At 41.1% G+C, this 27,977-nt stretch overlaps 1 protein-coding gene across 2 annotated transcripts; it reads right to left on the bottom strand.

The window, feature by feature from the left end:
- Positions 1–252: 252 nt before the first annotated feature.
- LOC122770763 (LIM and calponin homology domains-containing protein 1-like) lies at positions 253–27,881 on the bottom strand. Of its 2 annotated transcripts, XM_044027851.1 has the most exons (31): positions 27,427–27,881; positions 19,645–19,715; positions 19,470–19,539; positions 19,277–19,383; positions 19,157–19,187; positions 18,952–19,062; positions 17,834–17,961; positions 17,586–17,656; positions 16,260–16,461; positions 15,934–16,140; positions 15,209–15,517; positions 14,744–15,004; positions 12,932–13,189; positions 11,535–11,894; positions 11,085–11,402; positions 9,653–10,000; positions 9,373–9,411; positions 8,159–8,288; positions 7,906–8,063; positions 7,126–7,765; positions 5,868–6,209; positions 4,908–5,010; positions 4,764–4,789; positions 4,443–4,556; positions 4,199–4,291; positions 3,899–4,100; positions 3,654–3,753; positions 2,457–2,546; positions 2,218–2,326; positions 1,963–2,065; positions 253–1,612 (listed from the first exon to the last, which is right to left on the bottom strand). In XM_044027851.1, exons 1-31 carry the CDS (start codon positions 27,535–27,537, stop codon positions 1,587–1,589), a joined length of 5,238 nt encoding a protein of 1,745 aa, XP_043883786.1. In that variant the 5' UTR covers positions 27,538–27,881; the 3' UTR covers positions 253–1,586. The 2 variants fall into 2 exon arrangements, with proteins under 2 accessions (XP_043883786.1, XP_043883787.1); XM_044027852.1 differs by lacking the exon at positions 4,443–4,556.
- Positions 27,882–27,977: the final 96 nt, after the last annotated feature.

Raw genomic sequence — 27,977 nt, forward strand, 5'->3', positions numbered from 1 at the left:
ACAAAAACACCTTCAGTTATAATGGGTTCCTCACACTGTGTGCTCGGACCCAAATAATAATAACTGCTACATCATTTTTCACTTACAAAACAACTTTGCAGATAATAGATATGTACCTACAACATTGCTTTCACTTGGGAGTATTTCAATACTGTGGTATTCATGTTTTCTTTTTCATTATGATATATATAAGATCATAATGCTTTTGGCCCCTTGACTGGATTCATCTTGAAAAAGGCAAGACAAAGATCATCCCATCTAAAATATTTTATTGTTAAACATACACTTGCTATAAAAGACAATGGACTTTATCTCTTCTGAGTGATGGAGGACACTGTCAAGTGTCCAGATAGAGGCAATAATACACAGAGGAGTTCAGCTCAGGCTCTTAGGGAGACAACACTTTTGAGAGAGGCAAACAAGGAGAGGTTTTTTCTAGGGAGATTGCGATTGATAAATTATCAGGCTGTAACTCACAGGGAAGCAGCAAGTGATGGTGTCATTGGTTAAGCTCTTGGAGAAGGATGGAAGAGAACATCAGGTGATTAGGAGTGATCCATGTAACATTTTTTGCTGGTATGGAACTGTACTTCAAGTCAAATTACACTTAGCATACATGTAAGTGCACACTCACTCATAACACACATGCACACAATGCAATGAGCTAGTGGTCGGTGTAAGTGTGAAAAACACATGACGTACACCAGCCATCGCATCCATTACATAAGGCACTGTTTGGGACGCAGTCAGTCTATGAGAATAAACAACACGATAAAACATCTTAAAGGGAAAATATCTAAAATCCAAAACAAGTATTATTACTTTGTATAGTGCGTTGTCATTCCCGTACATTTTAATTCTAAAAGAAATAGCTTGTGTAAGATAGCCATATTTGCAAAAATTATAAAATGACGATGAATACGATGTACAAGATACGAGAGGAGAGTTTAAGTTTTGCTGTTGAGAGGATAACAATCAAACTCTTACTATCCATCTGAGAAATACGCACAATAACTTATATATAAGTTCTTCTTTCATGCAAAACTGTAAACACAAAACCAAAAGAAAAAGAATGATAAAATATGACGAGTAAGGCATTTTAATGTTTCAAGCTACTTCAGCTTATACTTCAACCCACACCACGTTCTGAGATATGGAGTCGTATGATCAGTGCAGAAGCATGAATCAGGATTATTGAAAGTGTTGTGTTAAAGACAGTAGTGTTTAGCTTGTCGTGAAACATTGTGACAGAACAGATCCTTATTTTGCTGTCTTGACTGTGCAAAGGCCTAAAGACAATGGTTGCTTTACTATGTCCATGCTACACAAACAAGAAGGGTATACACATGTACAGTTAAGAAGCACATACTGTACTGTGTGTGTGCTTTTGTTTAGTTAAGTCCACTTGTCAGTTTTCCTCTCAGAAACTTCCATAAAGCTGTTTGTTCATTTCAGGGGACAAAAAAAAGACATTTCCAAAGAGATTCCAGGAATTTTCCAGAATATGATTCAAGCTTCTCGAACCCTTCTACACCCAAACACAGAGTGTGGTGCTGATGGTGGGGATCCAGTTCAAATGCAGGTCATTATAGTGTGGTGGGCTGTCCTCTGCCTGCACACACACACACACACACAAAATAAACATTCATATCAATTTCTACTGTAAATGCAAAGCATGGAGAACTGACAGAGCTGGAAGAAGATGACAGATAATCACTATAAAAATATACTGTAACAAGCTGTGATGTGTCATTTAGTGAATTATACTATTACACATATGTCATCATCATGTAACAAATGATTCCAAATATAATATCAATAAACACATATTTCACAGAAAAGACATCCTTAAATACACAAAGAATAATGCCTGTAAATAATATTCTGTGGTAATAGTAAGCAGTTTAAACTAGTTGTAAGCGTGTTAACACATTTACTCTGTTTCATTTTGTGTCTTCTCACCTCGAGTTGCCATATAGCACTCATGACAGCTCAGCAGTCCGTTACGAATCCTTACGTCAGTCCCCGCAGTGGCATCACCCAGTTGCCCATTACACACTCCACACTGAGGAGAAATACAGGGTTTTATTTTTAAAGCACTGTTTGGACCAATCCTTCTAATGGGTTAAATTATGTGTGCATGACCTTGGAGAACACTGTCAAGTACACATGGGCTTCAGGGATACGTACACATGCATGTTCCAGAATAAAAAATACCTTAAAACACTGTATGTGGAAGAAAAGTCCCAGTGTATCGATGATCATGGCCGCTCCTTTTCCCAGAGGCTGGGAGCAACCAGAGCACAGTCTCTTCCCACTAACACACCTACACACATACACAGCAGTATAAAAATAGACATTAATGCAGATACTAGTCCTAGTTCACCACACTTCAGTCTCTTCTGCTCAAACTGTGTAGCTTTTCTATTCTGCATATGTGCATGAGTCATCATTACCTGCTGGGTGAAGGAGGCTGTGGTGATGGTGATGAGGAGGAGGCGGAGGAAGACTGCTGTTTGCCTGCTACAATGTCATGTGATCCAGACCTTTGATCAAAAACAGCACACAAACGTTTCAGTCAATGTCCATAACAATAAAATATCTATTTAAAAACTAAAATTTAATATAAACCTGCTTGACAAGTGAAATCTTTCTCATAGAAAGAGTGGCTCAGAAATTATAAGCCATCTATACAGCAGAATGATCTACTGTTCCCATGGTTACCACATGGTCATAAAACACACTAATGCTGTCCTGCCAGGCATTAGTCATCATTTAAAAGCTTGGCTTGCAATTCAAAGACAATACAAGTCGATCAATCAATTTATAGCACTGGTATGAAACACTTGCTTAGGTCATGAATAGTTGTGTTGACTATTGCTACTCAAAGCCACTGATCGTGGGTCAGTAAAGATGTTAAGATGGAAGATGGTGTTGAAATTAGGTTTATTGAACACTTACATAAATGAAACAGCTCCACATCACTACATGGTCAGACACTGTGCTGCCTCTATCACGTTTACCTGCTCCAGTGACCTCACAAACAGTATACACAGTATCTTGCAGTCTCATGCTCCACCCAGAGTTCAAAATAAATGTCTCAAACAATTAATTAAAGAATCCAAAAATAGCTAATGCATGTCACATGATAATGATTTAATGCGTGAACAAAAGAACGCAATCAGAGTCAGAAACCAGCACCTCAGGTCGGTCAGTTTCATACTGTGAATACACAAGTATCTCACAAAAAAAAACAATATCCAGCTCATTACCACAATCTAATAATTCTTTTTTTGGCCCAAAAGATTCTATTAAAATCTATTCTTTACTTTGTGATTATGATGCTCACAAACCAAAAGACAAACATAAAATCAAAGTTATTTAATGCAGTCTGTTCCATAAATTCCTGTAGCTTAATACCAAGAAATGTCTGAGTCACTGTTTTAAGAAGAATGGATCATTGACTAATGAACTCATTACTTGCCGTCATTTTATTCATTAATTCATAGCTACAATCTAAACAAAAAAGTGCCTTCAGACCCATTCATTGAATCAACCTCTGTCACATTACACCAGTATCTTATCAGCACAAAATGTGAAATAATTCTGAAAATAACAAACAACAACATCATATACATTCAGCGCCATCCTACCTTTTAACAGCATGTGGCTGGTTCAGCTGAGGGTTGCGGTCTAATGAGGCTGTTTTCCACAGTTCCTGTTTCTTTGACGGTTCATCATCACTCACAGTATCTACAGAACAGACATTAGGGAGTAAAAACTTCATGACACATGCAGAAAAGGAAACATCATTTGAGGACTACTTTAGAGAGAGGGCCTGAGTCATGTACTGAAACATATGGACACCGCCTGTGAGTATTTCTGCGTGAATCCTCACCCTGGAAAAAATGCAGCTTTGATACATGTTGATCCTCAGGTCCTGTGGAGACTCTTTGGCCGTTTTGCTGAGGTGGAACATTTTTCTTCTCCATGTTGATTTCCTCTGGAGCTGATGAAGTCGTCTCTGTCTTCACAAGCTGCTGGTTCAACAAGCTGGTTGGATTGAGGGGAGTCACAGTCTCCTCCAGAATCCGTCTCTCCTGCAAATACAATAAACCCAAAAGGAAGGATAAAATACACTCACACAACCAGAAGAAAGTGTTCTTTAGTGAAAGTGTGTCCGTCTGTGAGTTTGTACCTCTTCATTGTGCTTTCGCTCCTCCTCCTCCACCTCTAGCTGTGCTTTCTCCCACTCCTTCTTCAGCTTCTCCTGTTCTCTCTGGTATTGCTCCTGCAGAGAGACATTGTACATGTTAGAAAACTGTAAGCACAAAAACATAAATACACATTTACAGTATACAAACATCCAGAGGAGGCTGTGTCTTCCGTGCTACATTCTTGGATCCATGCATGAACAGTGCACACAATTTGAGCCAGTGTACCTGTAGGAGGCGCTCCTGCTCCTGCTGCCACCTTTCCAGGCGGTTACGCTCTTCATTGGGGTCCCAGACCCAGTGATTAACACGTTTAGCCAAGTTCAACATGGGGGTCTCAATCTACCCCAACACGACCAACAAAGGAACACATACACACACACATACAGTACATGTATACAGACGGAAAGGACAGAAACAGAGGAAAGGTGAGAAGACAAGTCTCTACTACGGTCACTACTGGAGACAAAGGGTCAGGACAGGCTCAAATGTAAGAATGAAGGAGAACCAGGACAAAGAAACAAGGAGGAACTTAAGTGAGATACTCACACTCACACTGCTCTCCTCAAGTCCTTCTGCAGAAAGACAAACACAACTTGTTCACAACTGCTAAAAACAAAAAGGTGCAGGACAAGAGTATAAATTACAGCTCTGTATAGTCATTAGAGAGCATGTAAGGAAGAGCAGTGTTACCTGTGACAGTAGGAGAATATTCTTGCATGCTGGTGGGCGATGAAACTGGTTCCTCCCTGTTTTCCTGCACTGGGCTCCCAAACAAACCAGTGGTTCCACTGACCTGAAAGATGAACATTCACTTATTATTTAACTAGATTATAAATCAAAATTTACTCAAAGCCAGACCACAGGAAGTGGATTGATGGCTGTCCTGATTCTAAAATAATTACTAAACTACATCCCCGCTGTTATTAAAATTCTTTGAAAATATTGCATAAGCTTTCTTGAGGTTGTAATGTGTTGTCGTTTTACCTGCCTCGCAGCCACCTGTTTCAGGTCATGTAAATGCACTATTAAAATCAACCTGAAGACACTTGAAACTTGCTTTACATACGTTCTCCATCAGAGAGTTTCTGTCCACTGTGATACATAATTTATTGCCATATCATTTAGTTTCCAAAAGTATCAAAATATTGGACTGCAACAATATTTATCAGTTTTTATCATCTGATAAAAATGTAAAGAAATGTAAGAAGTCATAATTTGCCACAAATGGTTGCATTTGCACTGATTACACTCTGTGTAACATTTATCATTGTTTTTCATTGTCTAGAGAAGTGTTTTCCCTGTTGGATTTATTGTTTTTACTATGCACATGAGGCATAGTATTCCCCATCAGGGAATAATCTTTTTCTCTTTACATTTAATTTGTTTTATCACTTTGTGACAACATAGATGAAGAATCATCTTCAGTGTTTCCTAAACTTACAATATCTCTATCCTAATGTCCTTGTTTGTGTCTTGTTTGTCTGCAGGTTTATATTTCCTCCAACACAGGTCATGAATAGAAGGACTCCACAGGTGATACTCATGTCTCAGGTGTCACATGTTTCCAGAAACACCCGAATGCACCGGGATGGAAAATTAATTAAAAGAATTCCCACTCCCACGTGTAGGACTGTGTTATTGTTGCATTACCTGTTCGTTGCTTTGCTCTTGTTGAAGAGGCTCCACGAGAGTCTGTGTCAGCTCTGTTACAATCGTTGTTGTGATGATACAGTTTCGGCCTCCGATCAAAGAGCTGATGGCGGAGCCTGTAGCAGTGGTTGGTTTCTCCGTCTGCAGTGGCATTGGCGGCCGCGGTGGAGGCTGTTCTGTTGTCTCCTGATTTTTCACAGTCTCTTTAGGTGGAACCTCTTCCTCCACCAGTTTGGGGGTGGTGTCTTCACTCCCCTGTGGCGAGGGCTGAGGAGAGGCAGGTGTGATGGGAGCAGATAAATCCTCTGTCGCGTCTCCGTTCACACGGACCAATCCATCCATCTAAGTGGATATAGTGGATATATACACAAAGATCAGAATTACAAATTTCACCTCTATTGTTTGTAGATGGTTAACTTGCCGAGCTCCTGCACAAACACAACAATTATGTCTGTACTCTTTAGCCCATTGCTAAATTACTCTTAACAAATGTCAAACTAAATGTTACATTAATACAATTACTTATTTTACCTTCAAGATTTAAGGTTATATTATTTACTACCAAACTAATGGAAATGACAACATATAGTGATGCTAATTATAGGTCAAATTTGTTGCCCTTGTTGCCCAAAAGTGCTTTACATGCTTAAAAAGTTAAAGGAAGCCATAAAATACAATAAGTAAATACCAAATAAAAACAAAGCAATGTAAAAAACACATAAAAATAGAGAGGAAACAATAAGACCCAATGAAATACTACGATTACTAATAATGGTATTAATAAATGGAAAACAAATATATAAGTTCAATTGGTATTAAATGCCAAAATTAAATAAATAGGTTTGAAGAAGAGACTTCTGGGCAGCGAGAATACAGTCAGGAAGACTGTTATTTAATTATAGAAAACATATAGTATATTATTAAAATAACATTTAGCCAAGAATGAAAGGGTGAGCATGGTCTGCAACGAGAAGAAATGGACAAATCGTTTTAAATGAGCCGGTTGTTTGGTATGATGTATGTGTTTGAGTTGTTTTATTTGTTTTATTTTATTTTATTATGTTTCCATCCTTATTGGCTTGATATTTCTTGATGTCTTTGTTCTTACACAGCCTCACTGAGACTTAAGGTCTCCCACAGTGAGGGATAAACCCATGTCACTGGATGAAATAGTAGTGTTTTCTAAAAGCTCTTAACAAGCTAATACCCGATGAAGTAGCAGACAATGCCGACTGGTGTGACTGACTGACGTCCTCACCTTGACAGGTTTGTGTCCAGACGTCGTGCTCCTGGGTTGGCGATAAGGTTTGGCTACCAGGAGGGGCAGCGGTCTGGAGGGGACAGATGGAACCGAGGGGAATGTGTGTGCTGGCTGTTCGATGTGCGGCTGCACGTGTGCAATCTGAGGCGGTGTGTGCTTGGTCTGTGGCTGTGTGTCTCCTGTAGTCGGTTGTTCTTGGTGTGTGGCTGGAGACTCTGTCGATTTGGATTGAGGTTCATGAAGCTCTAACGACTGACGTGGTGCAGATTCTGAATTTGTGAATGTGGTGAGGAGACTTTTAGATGGCGGGGAACTGGTGGAGACAGACACTGACAGCTGTTGTTCAGTGACTGAACTTGTCTCTGTCTCTTCAATTTCGGTGACCCTCGGTTCTGTTGGCTCTGGTTTGTGTGCAGGCTGTGATTCTGCGTCATTAACAGGTGATGAGGGTTTGTGCTCTTCATCCACCTGATTTAGTTCTGATATGGGCTTTGAGGTGGATCTGGGCAGTTTCAGACTGTCCAGTGTTGCATCGCTGATGGTGAAGCGGAGAGCATAACGCTGTAAAACCATGGCTGCTTCCTCTGGAGTGGCTGCGTTCCTGTATGCTTCGCACAACTCTGCCTCTCTGCGTTCCCTAGAAAAGAGGAGGAAGCAGAGACATGAAAAGCATCTGGTCCTGTTGCTGTTGTTCGATCATTTATTCAAGGTTTATGTTTGTTGTACTTAAATGAGATAAATGTCAAGAGCAATGTGTTATTATTATATACTGCTTACTTCTCTTCCACAATCTCTTTGTAGGTCTTGATGCTTTTCCTCTTGTTGCTATCACTTTCCTGCTCCTTCATCCTTCTCTCAACCCTCTTCCTCTCTTCCTCTTTCTTGATCAGGTCCTGTGACGCGCTGCGACGGCGAGTCTTCCAGCGAGCCAAGTCCTGTCAAGTAACAGTCGGCAGAGTTTATACAGGATATCTCAGTCTATTCATATGATATTTCCTTTATTTAATAATGACTGTCATGAGTTTCTCACATTTCGCCAGGGATCGTCCTCTTCCTGAAACTGGTTGTACTGTTCCTGCATGCGATCATGTCGTGATTGGCTCAACGGTGGTAAGTGTTCCGCCTCTTCCTCGTTGAGAATGTCACTCATACTCACACTCCTACACAGGAAAGAGACAGGACAATCTGGTGTAATGACTTGACACAACATGCATATGGTTGCATTTCCAAAACAAAATGTTAGAGATATATATGCACAGCAAATTAATGTACATTCCATGATCAAAAAATAAACTGATGACACAAATATGAAATTCTGGTGGTTATTACAGCTTTTCTGCTACAAGATATGAACACACGGGAAAACATACCAACCAATAACAGTCCACCAAAACAGCAAAATCTACATCATTATTCTTTATGACCTTTTCTGTATGTGGTGGATTGATATTAGTTGTGTGTTGCCTCAAATGATAACAAAAATATGTAACTGATCTTTAAACTAACACAGCAAATAAACAAGTAACTTTAATGAGTGGAATATACTGTATCTTTGACTAATTCAAACAAACAAGAAAAAATACATAACAGTGGTGGAAAAGTACATTTACTTAATGCAATAAATGTTAGGTTTTTACTTCACTTTTGCTGTTTCAGTTTTTATCCCTCGATTTAATTTGCTATTGATAACATGACTTATTTTGCAGATTCAGGTTAATAAAACAACATTCTTTCGAAAACTTTTTGATGTATAACTTTTAATTCCAACTCAACTTATCCTATATGGGAAATTCAGTTTAAAGTAATTAAAATATACTCTACCTTTTTCAGTTTTAACATTTTAATATATACTGCATTAATTAGAAATGTACAGTACCATAATATAATATCCAGTGTTCTGAAGAAATGTAACCTTTGTGGATTAAGTACATTTAGGTAATACTATTGTGTCCCTGCTCTCCAGTACTATTGTGTTTTACTTGTAGGACTTAGACCAGACTGTTTGGTACCTTGAGTTAGTTTTTATACGTTTATCCGTGTAATGCACGTCTCTTACCATTGACAGAATTGCATTAAGGACAAAAGAAAAGCAAAATATGACAATGAAAAGCTAGATGTTATTCAATAATGATGTAATGACTTGAAGAGTTATTCTGTTGTATCTTGTATTTTTTTGACTGAACGTGCACAGCGAGCACATGTTGTCATGCAGAAGCTCTTCCAGGCTCAAGCTGAAAGACTTACTCTGTGTCCTCAGACATAAAAGCAACTCGTCGGCTCACCCTAAAAGAACAACAGAGTAGAGTGAATGTGAGGACAGAGCAGATGAGGGCACAGGGAGCATGGTGTTATGTAGATCTGCTGCAGACTGTCTCGTCGCAGCAGAAACACCAGCAGGTGGTAATTGTTTGGCTCTTTTTCACTTTCATTCACAGATCTGATGCATAAGTGAGATAAAAAAACAGGAACAGATCTGAGAATGGAAGTGAAGACATTATGCAAAAAGCTTCAACGGGCATCTCACATCATGGGAGGTAGATCATCGTCATCCTGCCAGAAGGGTTTCTCCTCTCTTTCCTCAGTTTTTTCCTCCACACTCATCTTTCTCAACTCTGCCTCCACTTTAGAGATGTGAGAAGCAGCAGGAGCAGCAGGAGCAGCAGGAGGTGGTGGGGGAGGTGGAAGGGTGAGTGATGGAGAAGAGATGGGTTCAGTCACATCTGTGACAGAGGTGATCGGGGCTGTAATGTCTCCCTCTTGTTTAATATCCTCCTCCTCCACTTCCTGCCTCTCCCTCAGCTTTGCACACTTGGGGATGGTTGGGGTAGTGGGGGGCGGGACCTGAAGTTCAGCTGCTATGGCAACGATGCTGCTAAAATCCAGTGACAAGGCCAAGATTACTAAGAAACACACCTTAAATGGTGAATTGAGACGGCGTCACAAACAACAGACAACAAACTGCAGCTGCACTTCACTTCTCACCACAACACTGAATTACTGAATTAAAGGTCCCTAATAAAACTATTGACAGTGTACTACAGTGACTGTACATTGGATTATTTTCTTTTTAAATAAATAGGTTATATGGAGTTGTCTCTGACTAACATAAAAAGATACGTATTTCAAAATCTGGTGAAATAAAACCAAAATGATCAGTGTTGCTGGATTTGTTTTTTACAGGTCAATAATTTGTAGTGTGTAATAAATTTGTACAAATTATAGGAAAAAGAAGAGCTGACGAGCGTTCAAAGCCTTGTGGTCTTTTTTAATCCACAGCAGCAGAAATGAACACACAAAAATGTGAAATTACTTCAGGCACGTTCACATATGTGGAAAATAAAAGCTCCATTAACAACAACTGAATAAAAACCACAGCAGTTCTGTCAAAGAAATATTTAGTCTCTCTATCATTAGACGAAATTCTTTCCTCAAAACGTATGATGTAATTATAGACTTGTATAAGCCTTCTGTTATTTAGGGAGATCATAGTGCAGCAACAGTTTTCATCAGTGCTGATTTACACTCAAAGCACAGTTCACAGCTGATTCAAATGCAACTGAACTATTCAAGCCGAAACGCCAAACAAAGCCAAAGTTAGGCGTCACCGACACATCAAAGGCCAGATGAGTCCAAACCGAGCACAAGCTGAGCCAAACCATGTGAGCAACAGAGCTGCAAGTGTCCACAAGCACAACAACAAATCAAATCCATCAGTCCTTTGATTTACAAATAATAAAAATGAGACCACATCAATCATTCAGCTAGACAAGCACACATGCTGAAACCAACACATCATCATCAAATCACGATCAAACAGACCATCCACGGGGGTGAATTAATTTTAGAGTTGCAAGACATAAAACATGGTTAAATTTTTAATCTTCACCAGTCAAATATGCTGTTAGCATCAGTTGCTGAAAACCACAATCTCTCCGTCATTCAGACACAGTAAATACCTTTCACTAGGCATCTTCTCTGCGTGTTTGGGTTTGCTGCGGAGCTGCTTCATTGCAGACACCGGGCTGACGTTATATTTGACTGATCCAGGAACAGGCAGGAACTGGCTAAAGGACTGGTTTGTTCTAGGTGCAACTGGTTTTTGGAACAATCCAGTCCTTCGTGCCATCATGTCGTCCTTCTCCAGATCAGGCACAGGCTCGTTCTCATCATACTCATCCTCATCATCGTCATATTCCTGTTTGCTGCGAGATGTTGCCATCAAATTGGGCAGTAGAGTTTCTGTTTGAACTCTGGGCTGTTCTTCTTGCTCCACTCTATGAAAGAAACTCTTGCAATTAAAATAACTAAATATTCAACATTAATCTCTTTGAGGATGCAAACCAAATCAAGCGTGTTAGTGCTCTCTGCACACTGTTAGACACAGTCCAACACAAATCCCAGCCCACCTGGCGTTCAGTTTCTTGTTTCTGTCAGTCTGCACTTGCTTTTTGTTTCGCGGAGCAGCATCAGCAGTGTCCTCGCCCTGAGTGCAGCGTTTGGTGGCAGGCAGAGGCAGGAAACGGTTGTAACTCACTGTAGCAGTGCTTTGTTTATGGAAAACTCCGGTCCTCCTTGCCATCATATCGTCTTTCTGAAGATCTGGGATCCTCTCCTGTTCGTCGTCCTCATCCTCCTCTTCTGTTCTCCCTTCATACTGAGCCAGATGAGCGTCCAGCTCAGCGGGAGTTTGAGCAAGTACAAGGGTCCATGGTGGGAGATCAGCAGAAGGAGGCGTAGTTTGACTGAGGTCAGCTCCGTCCACCTGGCTGTGAGAGCATCATATAAAGTTCTGACACTGCAACAAAGACTGATGATCAAAAGCCAAACTGAAGTCCAGGCATATACATGCAGAAAAGCAGATCCCTTAGAGTTCAGAGGAAACTGCATTTTCAAGTAGTAAAGAGAGACTCTCATCAACAACAACAACAACAACAACAACATTTGTTTAAAAAGAAAACATGCCAAAGTGATGCAAGTCAACTGAAACACTGACAAGTCTGATGGAAATCTGAGCCACTCAAGTCCATCAGAGTCATGTGACAACCTTTATCCATAGAGTGAATCTCCTATAACCAGTAATTCACTTCAAAATGCCCAAAACATTCAACAGAGAGGTTCAAGGATTTACTACATTACTTGTCACATACATGAGCGTATATGTGTGGTGAAATGCAACATGGTATGACCCATGAAACTCTGTGTGAAAAAGATTTAGTAAAAAAATAACTAAAGAAAATGTAAAATGAGCTTATGTCACAATTTCAAATAAAATTTTGAACACGATGCAAGAAGTGTTTATGTGTTATAATATCAGGGATGTGCATTTAGAGAAGCTTTTCAGAATAACACTTGCTGAATGACAGCAGAAAAGAAAAGACAAAGATATGTTTGAGGTAGTTTCGACATTGTGTATCTATCACATTATCTTTTTACTAGTACTAAAATTCTATTTTTAAACACTATATTGGTCTCAAAAATGCAGCACTGGTCGCTAACCACACTAAGGTATACATGCACCTGTGTGTGTTTGAGTATGTGTGTGTACCTTTGTTTCTTAAAAACTACAAGCATATCAGTGCAGCACAGAGAGTTGCAGCCAAACGACCTTATTTACTCATTCAAATATGTTTGGCAGGTATGACATTTCTCCAAAATAAAAATGGCAAGCAATTAATTGGAACTAATGAGGAATGCAACAGAAAATGACCTGTTTATTCCTCGCAGTCTATAATAATGCACGTCACATTGGATTCAAGCCACTACAGACTAGATTAGGCTGTCTTGTATTTGGCCTGGTCCATACCTGCGTTCCCGCTCTGAAAGCTGGGAGCCCAGGCCAATGGTAGGCATGGCTACAGTTGCCTTGGAAAGGAGTCGTCTTAGCAACTCCGTCTCCTCCCCTTCATTTGATGTGACTGTGTCTATTGGCTGCTTGATCTCAGTCACGCCCCCAAAAGTCACAACTTTGCTGTGACCTCGTCCAGCCTTTGCTGAGCTGCTGAAAGGACTTCCATAACTTTTCTCCAGACAAGCCTGACACACAGGTGCCGGGTTACCCTCACTGGAGATGTGACACCCTCACACGTGAAGACGCACACACAAAACAGCAACGACAGCCAGGAAAAATAGCAGGGGGGAGAAGAAATCATGAGCAACCACAGACAGAGAATCAGACAAAGGAAGGATGAGGTGGAAATGATGAATCAAACAGGAAGTATGGATGAACAAAACAGTGCAAAAGCATGGGGTTGTGTACTTTACTGTCACTTCAACACACCAGTGCATTCACACGTACATGGCAAGCTTTCCATCCACTTTATAGGTAGCCACATTTTCCTGCTCCACTGTGAACACAACAAACTCTTTATCCTATCTAATGACGTCAGTGCAAGGGAGAAAAAAAACAAAGGCAGAGCAGAGCAGAGCTCACAGCCAACAGTCGACTCTGTTCTTTTTTGCTCTCTCTCTCACACACACACACACACACACACACACACACACACAGAGTCTCATACACACTGGCCAATTCCCTACTTTGTTTCAATGTGTGTCAGAGAAGACTGAAGAGGATTGAAGTGCACAATAATGAGGAAAATAAACAGGCAGATGAGAACATGGAGAGAGAGCTTAGACAAGGAGAGTAGGTACACAAAGTCTGTGCAGATATATAACAGCTTACAATAAGATTCAAGAGAAGTGAGATGAAAATGAAGACATAAAGTGGACAAATAGGTATGCTAATATTTCTGAATGAACGATTAAAGACCGTTAGAGGAGGGAAGAAAGTTCTCAAATCTGGCTCGTTCAATTACCCACAACATCTTTCTCTGCATTCATCTACATAGATGTTCTTGTGTCTAATCAAATGTAATCCTCTGTTGCTTCTACTTTTCTGCTCCTGAAAAAAATGGAAATTGGGAATTTTTGTAAACATGTAAGGAAGCTTCATTGGCAGAAATGTAATATAGAAAGTGAATAAAAAATATAATTGTTTGTATAAGTGTATAATCGCTTCAAAATAGTGGTTATTTGATTCTTGCACTGACACGTTTCTATAGCAGAACATGCCGTCCAAATGGACGTCCATTTCATATTTTGAAGCACAGGCTTTCTATGCAAATGAGGAATGACTCTGCCCATGTGAATCCGATGCTTAAACCAACAAAGAAGAATGTAGAGGAGACAGCAGAGAGAGTGAGGAGAGGTGTAAACGTGTAGTTACATCCTTTCTGGTATGTGAAGGCCACCGTAGTTTACGGAAGCATTTGGAGAAAGGAGAGGTGAGACTGTGTTTGCCACACACTGCAGTCTAACCATTAGAATATCATTCATTTTTACACACTGGACCTTTAAAATGATGTATACAGTATTGTGTTGTCTAGTGAGGACGATTAACACCTGCTCATATTTAAACTGCTATTTGATAAAGGTTTCAAATGTAAATTTGCTTTATGTCTGTAGATCTATCTGTCTGCAATGAACACTGGAACAAAGGCACACTCACTCACTCATGTATGTTCTCTGATCAGCTTCCATACTCACAACACTCTTGGCATACATCAGCATTAAGTGCTTTGTACTGTGTGTGTTCTGAAGCAGGGTGTGTGTTGGGCACCTGGGTTCAGTCATCTTCAATCTCTCCCATTTCTTCATATCTGCCTGGCTGATGGAGGCAGAAACAAAACTAACGGGTCCATCCCTGTGAGGGAGGGTCCGACTCTGAGCCCGCCTATGAGCCAGGTCGTCCTTCTGCTTGTTAGGCATCGCCTTAACCCTGCCCTCTTCCTCCTCATCCTCCTCTTCCTCGTGGTGAGAGGCAGAGTTCAGGAAAGAGTTGTCTCTGCGAGTAATGATGTCAGGGGTTGCTTCCTTCTCACTGTCCAATCGCAAGGCCAGTACAGAGGCCGCACACAGCACATGTTACACGTCCAAGTGAGCACACACATCAAACCACAAGTGACCACAACAACAGCCACACACAGAAAACAGAAAAGCAGGGAAACAGAAAAAATAGTTGAGAAGTGAGTGAGAGGAAAGGGAAGGAAAAATGAAAATTCACACACACACACACGGGGCGAACCTGGTCTCCTTCTCCTGCAGAGTTTGCTGTGAGGCTCGTCTGATGCCCTCCCAGCGCTCTTGGTCTTTCTTGCTACAGACAGGTGAAGGGACAAACTGGTGCACCTTGGGAGCAACAGCACTGTGATGAGTCCGTCTGGACGCCAAGTCATCCCTCCGAACATCTGGAACTTTCTGTGCTGCTGCCTCCTCCTCCCCCTCAGAGGAGGACTCCCGAGCAGATTTCTGTGAGCTCAAAAAGTCGTTATCTCGGCGAAGGATGATGTTTGGTGACGGTGACCTCACTTCCTGTTTCTCCATTGTTGGGGGGCTGGAGTTGGAGATGGTATGACGTAAAACGGTCATTTCAGAAATGATACAAAATTCCGACGTGCCACACTTTGAGCAACTTGCAACATTCGCTTGTGCCCACATTTCTTCATAGCAGCTTCTGGTGATTAGTTGGAGACATGCTTCAGATAAGGAAGGTTTTTGAAACACCAACCCAAAACCACTCTCTCAGTCAGGCAGCAAAACTTTTTTTCCCACTGTAAGCAACTGACACGATTCAAACCAATCTCTGTCCCACATACACCAACAATGAACATTAGTTATCAGTCGCTCCACAAATCAGTACCACACAACGCAGCCACAGTGTCAGAGCTAACCACAAAATGACCATCACAAGTAAGCGTTAGTGAACACGGCCAAAACTGCACATGAAGTCACATGACCATCCGCTCTGACCTGCTGTAGCGAGCAGCAGCAGGCAGAACTTTTATTCCTGCCTTCTCCAACTTCTGCAGCCGCCTCTGCTCCAACACCTCCTGGGTCACTCTCTCCTCTTCCTGTTTTACTTTTCCCCCATTGTTCTCAAGGGCCCAAGTGACAGTTTTGGGAGTTTTGTGGTGTGGTCCAGTTCTTTTGCCCTGCTCTACAGTGGCTTGAGTTTGACTGGGGAACAGTGTGTGATTGCAGGGAAAGATTAGATATCATGAAAAGTATGTGTTTTTTTGTTCTTCTGCCAGTTCCCGATACCAGACATTTCATAATCAGTCGCACTAATGTGTTACCTTCGTTGCTCTCCCTCCTCAGCATGGGGTTTTCGTCGGGGAGCTGGGATGTAGGAGCTGGCGTTTGTTCGATTGGGAAGAAACTGATTGAACGGGATGGAGCTTCTTGAATCGCTGCTGGCAGTCCGCCTGGCCAACATGTCGTCCTTCCGTACATCTGGCTTCCTGTTGGAACCATCAGCCTCCGAGTCGCTACCTCGCCCTGAGCAGCAAGTGGAAAAGAGAAACAAGAGAGTGAGGTTAGAAAGTATGTCAGCATTTAAATGGTCATTACATAATAAGCTCTGATTACATGCCATTAGCAACTTAAATCACTAATACTCTAAATCAGACTCGTGATGGGACAATATAGGACAATATAGGATATTATCGTATATCGTGATAAAAAGCACTTACAATACCCTAAGTGCAGACAGAAGGCTACAGTAGTTTAAGTTCAAGAATCTAAATTTATAATAAAACATATTTCTTCAGTCATCGCAATAATATTAGACAAGACAGAGTATATACAGTTTTCGGTAAAAACGTTTGCCTTGTTTACAATCTTCTGCGATCATCTAACCAGTTGTGTTTATTACCCAATTTGGATTTGTTCCCAAATTTCAGCAAATAATTTGTGAGTATTGCTGAAATACAACAACAACAAAAACTATGAAAATTTAAAGCACCATTATATAGAAGAATGTATAAATCTACATATCCTCTAAAGTGCAGTGTTCTCCAAAGAGGACAGAGAATTAATCTCACACTTGTCTTGGGCAGCACACAAACAGGATGTCTGAGACTCACACACACAGACACAGAGACACACACACACAGCCTAAACAAAGCATTAAACCTAACCTTAACCATAAGTAGTTAATGCCTTACACTTACATTAGTTATGTTAAGGTTAGTCCCAAACTTGACCAGTTCCCCAAAAATGAGGTTTTACCTCATTAGGACCAGGTTTTGTTCTCCATGAGGACAGCTGGTGCTGACAAGGTCAGTGTTAAAGCCAGAAACGTTTCTACAGAGGTAACAAATACAAGTACACACACACACAGGCTGAGATGTTCAGCTGTTGTCCACACAGCCAGCCTGACTGCCCACAACTCCAAAATGTTACTGAACAGTAGTCAGACTATTTATGGATGAGTGGTTTTGTATTGCTGCTTTAAAGGGATAGCTTGGGATTTTTTTTGCTCTCTTATGGGAGTTATATAAGTAGTTAGTAGCAGTTAGCTTGACCCAGAACACTGGGGGAGCTTTTGCAGCTCTTTGCACAGTACAGAAAATGTCACTATTTTTGTTTATTATCTTTATTTAAATTTTATCTGGACCAACCATCACTGTTGCCTCGATTCACCACATCCGGGGAAGGACTGTGCTGTGAGCGGGAACCAAAGGAGTCCAGACTGTCCCAAAACAAAACAAAAAAAACATTGATGAATAAATATATTATTTTCACAATGTAACAACTTGGGGCACACATGGGTCAAATGTAAGCTTTATATAAACACTCAAAAACCTTAAGTCTTATTTAAGTCATGTATGTATGCGTGTACTTATGTGTGTTGACAGATGTCTCTCACCTGTCCAGGGAGTTGTCCCGAGTGTGTTGTGGTGGAGAAAGAGACTCACTCCTCTCTGAGTCCCAGCAGTCGTAGCCGCTGTCTCTAACACTTCTCTTCTGTGGACTGTCACCTCCTTCCTCACTCTCCTACAAACACATTTTACAGAGTCAAGCTTCTTCTTTCTGAACTCATATCCAGTCTCCCATTTTTAAAGCCCCTTTTCTCCACAGATCCCTCAATATTGCTAATAAGAAACGACTCATTAAAATAACAGAAATATGTACAGACAGACCAAAGAATTACAATAACTAGAATATTAAATAAAGTTTAATATAGCTCTCATCTGTCTCCCATTTCTCCTTTCACCGCAACCAGTTGAAGCAGATGGCCGCACATGTTAGAGTTGTTTTTTTCTCTCCGCTGATGCATAGTACTTTTCTCATTGTGTGAACTGTTGGGTTTTTCTTCTCTCTATAATATTGTAAAGGTTTCTGCCTTAGTATGTACAGTACCTTCAGATAATGTATATTGCGATTTGGTGCCACATACAAATAAAGATAAATAGGATATTATTTGAAAACTGCCACTGTGTTCTATTGAAGACCTGGAATTTAAGACTGAGACATTTACTCCAGAGGAAAATCTTTACTTTAAATTCAAATAAGGTGCTTTTGCAAACAGCGGAGTTGTCCCCAGGTATTCAATATATTCTTAATTCCTGGTTGGTGTCAACGAGCAAACCAAAAGACTACATTAAATATTTATATGCAGTCTATATATACACACACACAGACACACACACACACAAGTGTCAGTCCAAGACCGATCTCATGACTCAGGGTGTCTGGTGTCTGACACTCTGAGGGGGAAATTAATTGTAAAGTCTGATGACCCCAGGCAGGAATGACTTCCTGCGACACTCTGTGGTCATTCCCGCACTAATTAGGGCCGTCGCTCTGTGAAACAGGAGTAGTTGTGGTGTAATGAAAACAAAAATGTGTTTTTCTTCTCTCTCCTGCGCCCAAACAAAGACAGGAAACTTTAAAAAAAGATATCCATCCCCCGAACCTCCTCTGTACTCTTATCAGTCATTCTGTCTGCTCCCCCTCTGTGTCCTCATCCCAGTGTTCACTCACCATCCTCATTTGAGCAAGAAGCCCTTCAAACTCCTTGAGGTTGAGAGTAGGGCCACTGTAGGAGGCACAGCCGCTGGCAGCTTTCCCCAGCCAGAACACTGTGTTCAGCACCTGTGACACAGAGATGTGGAGTTGCTGAATTGTACAAATGCTACACACGCCAGTATTTCAGTGTATGCAAGAAAAAAGAGTGACGACAACTCACATTTTTTAGTTTGCGATTGCAGTCAGAGTCTCTGTTGAGAAAAAATGTGTTACTATCATGTGATAATACACTAAAATGAACATTTACAGGAACAGAAGACAGCAACAGTGAAAAACTTACTTGAGATTCGCTCGTATAGAAGTGTCCTGCAAGTCTCCGGGGTCAAACAGTTGGGAGCCCTTTAGGCCCAACTCCTCACAGCCCCGCAGGAAGACTGACAGATTGTCCTAAAGGAAACCACAGGAGAGCAGAGACAGTCAGTTTATCACTTGATGGAGAGGGGGCTTTCCTTGACTAGAGAGTGTCTTGTTACCAGTCCAGCGATGGGGGTGGGCAGTCTGTTGATCTTCTTGACCAGGCCTGGTTTGATTACACTCAGCAGCCTGCATAGACGAGGATGGGAGAAGGAGAGATTTACTCTGAGGGCAAGTTCATATATGTTGCCCTTACCTCAAACATCAAAAAAGTGAAGTGGAGTCACAGCTTACTCGCATAACAGGATGCCGTTCTCCAGTGCACTGCGGAAGTCCTTCTCTCCAAAGCTCTTCCCAGTGACAGCCTTGGGAAGGGGGACAGGAAGAGACAGATGTAATGGACGTACATGTAGACTGGAACCTGATGATTTTTTTGGAACAATGATAAAATATTCTTTTTCTTTGTTTTTTGTTTCTTTTGTTCATTATTCGTCAAAACAGCGGGGAGTAACATTTTAAAAATCCAATCAGGAAATGATCAGGTTGAAATGATGATGTTTTTATACATGTGGGTGTGTTTCAGTTTTAATGATTTCTTTCACATTTAAGAAGCTGAAAAATCAGAAAGCTTGTTTCAATTATTAAAAAAAAACAAAAACAGAATAATTGATTATCAATTTAGCAATCGAATAATGGTTACAGCCCTAATTGAAGATCAATAATCTCAGAAAGCTGGCTGTCTGAGGGCATAATCTGCTCAGGATAGCACAGATATTTCATATTCCAGTCCTGTGATTGCACCTAACTCTGTCCCTCCATGCTGCTGCAATGCTTACCCCTCCCCTCACCAGGTTAGTGACACACCGCTCTGTGTCCTCGTTCCCAAACGCAGGACCTTGATTTAGATGCAGTCATAACCTCAATCCTCTCATTTCAACGCCTGTTTTAGGAATTCAGGACACAAACAGTGACATAAACTACCATGACACCACCAACCCACGCACACTCACTACTTTCTGGATCTGTTGTGTAACCAGCAGCCAACGATCAATAGACAGACGACAGGTTTGACTGACAACATTTAGACATCTAATCCAGATTAGCACCATTAACCTGCAGACACTCCATCTCCATCTCCACTGCTCCTAATCTGATGCATGTTTCTACAAACACAAGTAATCTCAGAGAATCACAAACACTTCATAATTTTGTAAATAAGTTTAAATATCTTGCATTTTCATTATTAGAGTACTCAACCTGCTTCTTCAGTTTCTGTTCACTTTAATTTATTTGTGATTTATTTCCAACCTTTATGGACGGCTCTGCTGTGTACAAACACACACACACGTTTTCACACTCGTCTGCAGCTATGAAAATAGTCTATTGTTTTTCATTATATAAGCGATAACCAGATGTTTCCCAGTAGCATCCCCTTTTTCTTGTCTTTCATCCTTCTGTTCTCTTTCTCTCTCTCCCATACACACAAACACAGCTATACTTCTCAGGACACACTTCATTGTGTCCTCACTAAACAAAGCATTATCCCTAATGTGACCATTAGCAGTTAATGTCTAACCCTAATTTTAACCTAACCACAGTTTAAATCATAGCCTTAACCTCAGAAATGAGGTTCTGCCCCATGAGGGCCAGTGTTTATGCCAGAAAAGGTCCTAAAGACGTAACAAATACAAGCACACAGACTCATACACTCACACACGTCATGTTTATTAAGGCTGGACTCCAGGTCTTTGAAAGATTTACACCATGGTCATGCATAATTTACCGACTGAGGCAAGTGCTGTACTGAAGGCGAGTCAGACCAGTGTGTTTGTGTTTTGTTTCAGTAGCATGTGGAGGAGGCATGTCGGTGGGTGTAGGGGTGGAGGTGGTTGACCACTGGTTGTGAGCAGAGACTGAAATACAGCAAACACACATAGGAAAAAGGGACTATTATGACATTAATGTTTGTTGATTAAAAAAGAGGGTCATGTGCATTCACTTCTGCCATGAAAATCAAGTCAAAGACCTCTGGGGTATTTCAGCGCCAGCAGTGGTAATTTGACCCCCTCTCGCTTGCTCTCGGCGCTCAGGGAGGATGGCTTTGCCCTGCTCAGTCTGAGTGAATGACAGCAGCAGCTACAAGTTAAATCCTGAGGTGTGTGGCATAAACACACTCACACAGGTTAGCACAGCTATTCTTAATAGGACACTGCATTGACTTCCATTCAAGGTGTTAACCATAACCAGATAATGGCAAACCCTAACCTTAACCTAACCACAATTCAAATAACACTAAACTTAACCAGTCCCTCAGAAATTATGCTCTGCCTCATTAAGACCAGCGTTTCATCTCCATAAGGACCACTGGTCCTGACAAGGTCGGTGTGTTATGCTAGAAAACAGGTAACACATACAAGAGAGAGAGAAGCAGAAGTAGGCCAAAGTTATTTTTGCATTTGCAGAAAAGAATGAGAAGCCTGGGAATCACAGTTAATGGCACATTGTTAACATGGTGGCATTATTTCTGGTACATAATACAATCAACTAAGTGACAAGAGCATGAATTCTGTAGTTGCACAGAAAATGATGATGCTGCAATTTACTCTCAAGTGTTGTTTGTTTCTGGCATGGGATGATCAGGGTCGAACAATCCCCCGCCACAAAAGATGTCCCTTATGTCATTCTAAACTCAGACTTAGTACCAAGCATCATTTTATCAAAATATGTGACAAACCAGAGGATGAATCACCAACACTTACACTGAGGTTTTATATTGCCAAAAACAGAAATAAAACATCTTGTATAAAAAAATATAATGACAAGCAACATCAGAATTGAAAAATACAACTACAAACAAAACAGTTTTGTGTTTGCATTGTTGCAAGAGAATATACATACTTTCTGATAACCTATGGCTATTTTGCCACCTAAATATGTGACTCCAATTAAATGTTTGAGGAAAACAGAGATGAAATAGTTTGTTACACAGTTCATCGGTTTCACAGAAAATGAATAATCAACAACTGCTTTGAAATGTGTTGATGGAGCAAAACAAGACCTCAGACTTAGTGAAAGTCATTAGTGAAACTGTGATAACTTTTTTCTGCGATTTTTTTGATTTACACAAACATTTTTGGGGGATGAATTAAACAGATGAATCGCTCTGAAAAATTGCTAGCAGATGACTAATCCATGAGAAGCACAAACTGGGACTATAGCATAAACCATTCTAAACCATCTGTGTGCTTCCAGTAAAGCCAGTCCTGATGTGAAATGCATTATCGGTAAAAGATGGGGAGATGAGGAGTGGTTCAGCTCTACTGAGAGTCTTGTGTTTTTATTTGTGGTGTTGCCACTTGATTTAAACTTATAATGTACAGGAAGCATTGTGCACGATGAAGAAGCAGGAAAACAGAACAGAAGGAAGAGAGAAAAAACACAGAGATAAAGTCCATAATCCAGATGTATTGTAGATTTGAGGATGAGTGTAATCTGGATCAGAGTGAGTCGACATCAGACAGTGACAGATCGTCCTGCTGCTAACAGCTTTTATCTGTTCAATACAAGGAAATGCAGCATCATTTAGGTGTTATTGTACTAACTACATATTTTGAAAATGTTTTCAGCAACGTAAATTGGAGTGACAAATATTAGGTACATCTAAGTTAATCACTGCATCATACTGTGCATCTGTATAATTAAATTATTAGTACCAAAGGTATACTATTAACCTGATTACATTTCAATGTACTCTGTATCCAGTGCTTAATGGACTATCTGCACAGTTCTTATTTGAGACTATCAACAATATGTAATGTGTAATCCAGCATATATGTACCGTTATATTACTGTTCCCAATCAGGTTGTGTTTAGTTTCTAAAACTTAAAACTGTTAATAGAGCACACACCTTTGCTAACACTAAAATCTTGCTCATTATCCAGACGTACACCAAAATGTACCAAAATGTTCCTATAATTAAATTTTAGATATTAGCACTGTCAACATCCTTGATTTTTACAAAATGACATCAGTATTATTTCTTTGGAAACTCAAAAAACTCAAAAACAGCCCCAAAACGCAGCTCAATGGTCACTGGGTACTCCTGCTCACTGTCACAGTGTGAACATCCTGACATCACAATAACTTTAGAAAATCCCTGCGGTATGAAACACAACAGCGGGTCTGTGTCAACATTATTTCACATTCTTTCAAACACAATTAGACGCACTGAAATAAGGTGAATTCCAGCTCTCACTCTCTCTCTCTCTCAACCAGCCACACAGCTGGCTGTCTGAGGGCATAATCTGCTCAGGACAGCTGCGACATCTGGCACACACACACACACACACGGTTGCACAGCATTACAGCATTAGTTGTGAGGACCCTCGACATAAATCATTCCCTAGCCCCTTACCCTAACCTTAACCATCATAAATAAATGCCTAACCCTAACCCTAAAGGTCAGGTCTTAACCCTAAAAAAGCCTTTTAAAGATGTGAAGGCCATCCAAAATGTCCTCACTTTCCCAAAATGTCCTCACTACAAAGCTACGCATACACAAACACACACACACGCTCAGTCACATAAGATTCACGCTGTGTCTGACCCTAATCCTTGCTACGTTCTACAGCAAAGGTTTCCTGTCACTAGTTAGTTTGACCTACTCAATGTCACATTCAAAGAATCTAAAAACCACCTTGGATTCTGAGAATGTATATCAGGTTTGGGACAGTCTAATCCACCATTGTCTCACCTATAAAAAGACATTAATGGTCTTCTCTGTGCCAGTGTCATTTCCTGCCTAGGTCATGTGGTGATATGTCACCTACTGCTCTACTGCCCCCCTGGAAACAGTGACACCTGAGATCCTGTCCATGTTATGTTCCCATAGAGACCAGCGTCACCCAACTGGGGTGTGTCTGAGGAGTGTGTGAGCAGTAGCTGATCGACATGAATGTGTGTGTGTGGTGTGTGTGTGCATATGCTTTGCATACTCTTACACAGAGACTGAAAATGTTGCATGGAGCATAGGGTGACATGGTTAACCCTGAATCATGCCCACCTGTGAGAGGGTAAAAATACACCACCAGAAATGGAGTGAGCATGACCAGACTGAAAATAACTGGAGAATTCGGAGACAGAAAGACGACAAAGCAGGACCACACTGCAGGAGACTATAAGATATTGATTAATGAATTCATTTCAAAAATTGACAGATTAAAAAATTTGAAAATAATTCTTAAAAGATATAATGCATTATTTACAGAAAAGATAGCTGTATTATGAAATGTTATTTATCTGGTATTTGTGTGACTTCATAAGACATGTGACCAAGCTCAACATTTTCCATTGAAGAAAGGTTTGATGGAAAACTAAATGGGTCATCACTCTCCAGACCACAGAAATAGAATTTTTTATATAAATGCTGATAACTTGGGTTTTCTTGCACTGGATATGGGACACTGGCAGATCAGAACTGGGTGAATGAAAGGCAAATGCTCCACTTCTATTATGGCCTCTGAAATGTCAAAACTAACTGCCACTCCTGTTAAAGAATTAATTCCAGTCTTAAATGGTCTTTAATAGACTGTGTGACTGAGGAGCTTTAAATGAGACAGATGTAATGTAAAAGAGCAGCCTCTAGCATTTAAAACTGTTTCAATTACAATCCCAATTCAAAACACTGTAGAACAAGAACATGGTTGCCAAAGGAGCTGCACTTAAACCTAGCATTACTCTGTGTTCATGCACAAAGCAGCAAATAATTATCTCATAATGTGAAGAGACAAGGTGACAATAACACACTGAAGAAATATATATGTTAAATATCCATTGACAATATGTATGAGAGAGGTACAGCTAATCTTGTTTGAAGCTTTTGCTTCCCTTCAATATTACTACACAGCACGATGTCAAGCCACTTTCATTAAACGCCATGAACATTACATAACCACAACAGCCCTAGCTGTGGCACAACAAAACCAAAACCAAAACACCAAATCAAAACATAAACAGAGTCTGTGGCCACAAATGAAAGTTTACATTTTGTTAGCAGTGAAGCCAGTATATCAATTCAATTCAAATTCAGTCTATCATGACATATCATGGTAATTTTATTACCTAATATTAGCGGTGGGTCAAAACATCAATTTGGTGATATATATCATCGTCTTTGCTCGTGCAATAACATAATCAGTACACCAGGGCAAATATAGATATTTTAATTAATAAATTAACACGCTCTAAAGTAAACAGCCCCTGCAATTTTCACTCGCCGGGCGTCAGTACTTCATGTCTCCTCGCGGTGGCACTGCGAGAATGAATGAGGGAAACTTGGGTGGAAATTACCTGGCCAAAGAAAAGGCAGTTTACAGTGGGATAATGGCAGAGAAAGCTACATTAAGAGATGCTCCATCCACATGAATACACATAAAGCATCTACACTATTATCACAGTAAGTTATACTTGATTTCAGCTTTAATATCCTGCAGCTTTGTGGTTTTGGAGGGATGATAATGATTATACTTTTTTTTTTGCACTTGATATTGTGTTCAGGGGTGCAGGGTAGGAACAGACAACTGCTTGGAGCCCACAGATGAGAGGGGGACCACCTAATACAGCAGGTTATTATACCTCACAGCAACAATAACATTTGAGAACCTACTTTAAATTGTACTTAGACAAGACTCAAATTACACTATGGTTTAAAACTCCTTAATTAGGTCTAATGCCACTTAAGCCTAGTTTACACTACATGACTTCCAGTGACGCCTTCATAACATGGCACAGAAACCAATTTAATTTCCAGCACTTCCAACACACCATTAGTCTGGACAGGCAAAAACTGAGCTCTCACATTCACTTCCTGGTTGGTTCATATTGGCCACATCTAAACTAATCTAATCACATGTAAACAAAAGTTTCAGTTTCACCTAACAAAAAAATGACTGCTTTCTGACTTTTCAGCACTGTTCTGGATCTTGTTTTCTGAAACTGCAGTCAGAGGAGAGAATCAGCTTCCTGTTTACATTGGCATGCATACGTCCATTGTGCCTGAATGGTTATATGATGATCTATACATTTTTTAGCTGTTATAGTATGAAAATTAGATGCCGATCACTTCTGACATGGAGCTGAAATGCTTATCTGGAAGCGGACAAGTCTGGACAGCACTTCACTGAGCCTGGGGAGCAAGCCTTGCTCATGGGCACATCAGCCCTCCGCCCCTCCCAGGATTGAACCGGAAACCTTTCGGTTACAAGCCCAAGTCTTTTCCTCCCTTCCAACTTCATTTAAATGCCAACAGTGTTAATATGTTGTGTCATTTGTAAAGCAAACTGGTTCAGGATAAACAAGGATTTGAAATAAAAGCTGAAGATTATGGTAGACATTAAATGTAATTTTGATGTGTGTCCAAACTTGGACTTCCCCTGTGAGATAGAGCAGCTGGCAGGAAGCTGGGCTGGAGCAGACTCAGCCATGATGGTGGAATAAATAGGTCATAACGAAGCTCCATCCGGCAAATCATGCTTCACCTCCCAGGCTTAGAGACAGAGAGTGGGGTGTTATTTTATCCTGGGATGGTGATGGAGGGGGTGATCGGGCAGCAGACCACAAATAATAATCTCATTCCATCCACCGTTGGTACAGTTACAGTAACGTCTCGCGCATGAATACTGGCCCGGTTTCATAACCATGGCAACCGGAATCTCCTCGCGCCCGGAATAGGGGGCGTTTCCCCTGCTAGCAAGTAATGAACGAGCTAAATAAACGGGACATTAAGGAATAATGCTAGGTGTTTTTTATAATTTTGTTTGTGTATTTCACTACTTTGTTTGTGTTAAAAGCAGAGTCACGGTTCAGTAAGATTCTGACATGAGTGTGAAAACTTTTCACACGCATGCAGCACAGTCCTACTGCGGTAACACGATACTGCATCGTTCACACAACAGGTGACGACGCACCGGTGCCGCTGCTGCTGCCGGGCTCGTGTATTTATATCCTCGGCCTCAGTGTGTGGCAGTCTGACCCATTTCCCCTGGAGTAACAGGCCCATGGTCTACAACTTCACTCACCTCTATCCATTTCTGCGCCTCCTGACAGGCTGGTTCTGGATGGTTCGGCTCCCGCGGCTCGTCCCTCGTCGGAGCAGCCGGGACAGGTCGACCTGCAGCGGGGCTGGCCATCTGTGAGCGGGCAGTTAGTTCACTTAAAGCTGATGAAAGTAGGTCTCTTCAAATGTGTGCTGCTGCTGTTTGTGTCTCTCCACCTCCGTTATCCTCCTCCTTTCCCTCTCGACCGTCAACAACCGCGCAGCCTCGCGCTCACTCAGCCTTCACTCACTCACTGAGCGACTGCTGTTTAAACTGTGGTAGGCAGAAACAGAGACAGAACCGAGCCACGAACCGAGCCACGCTGCAGCACGAACCAAGCGCTAAAAATAACAATTCTGCTGCGCCGCCGAACTGTGTGAGGCTGCTGCGGTGTAGTGGTCGTGTCCTGTGTCCTGTGTCCTCAGCCGCCGCCGCCGCTGCTGCTCCTACTGCCGCGCATTTCAGGACACGTGAACGCGCAGGCAGGAATCTACCGGGGGGGGGAGCATGGAACAGAGGGGGTGGTGGACTTG

This window comes from Solea senegalensis, linkage group LG6 (genome assembly GCF_019176455.1).
Source record: "Solea senegalensis isolate Sse05_10M linkage group LG6, IFAPA_SoseM_1, whole genome shotgun sequence".
NCBI lineage: Eukaryota > Metazoa > Chordata > Actinopteri > Pleuronectiformes > Soleidae > Solea > Solea senegalensis.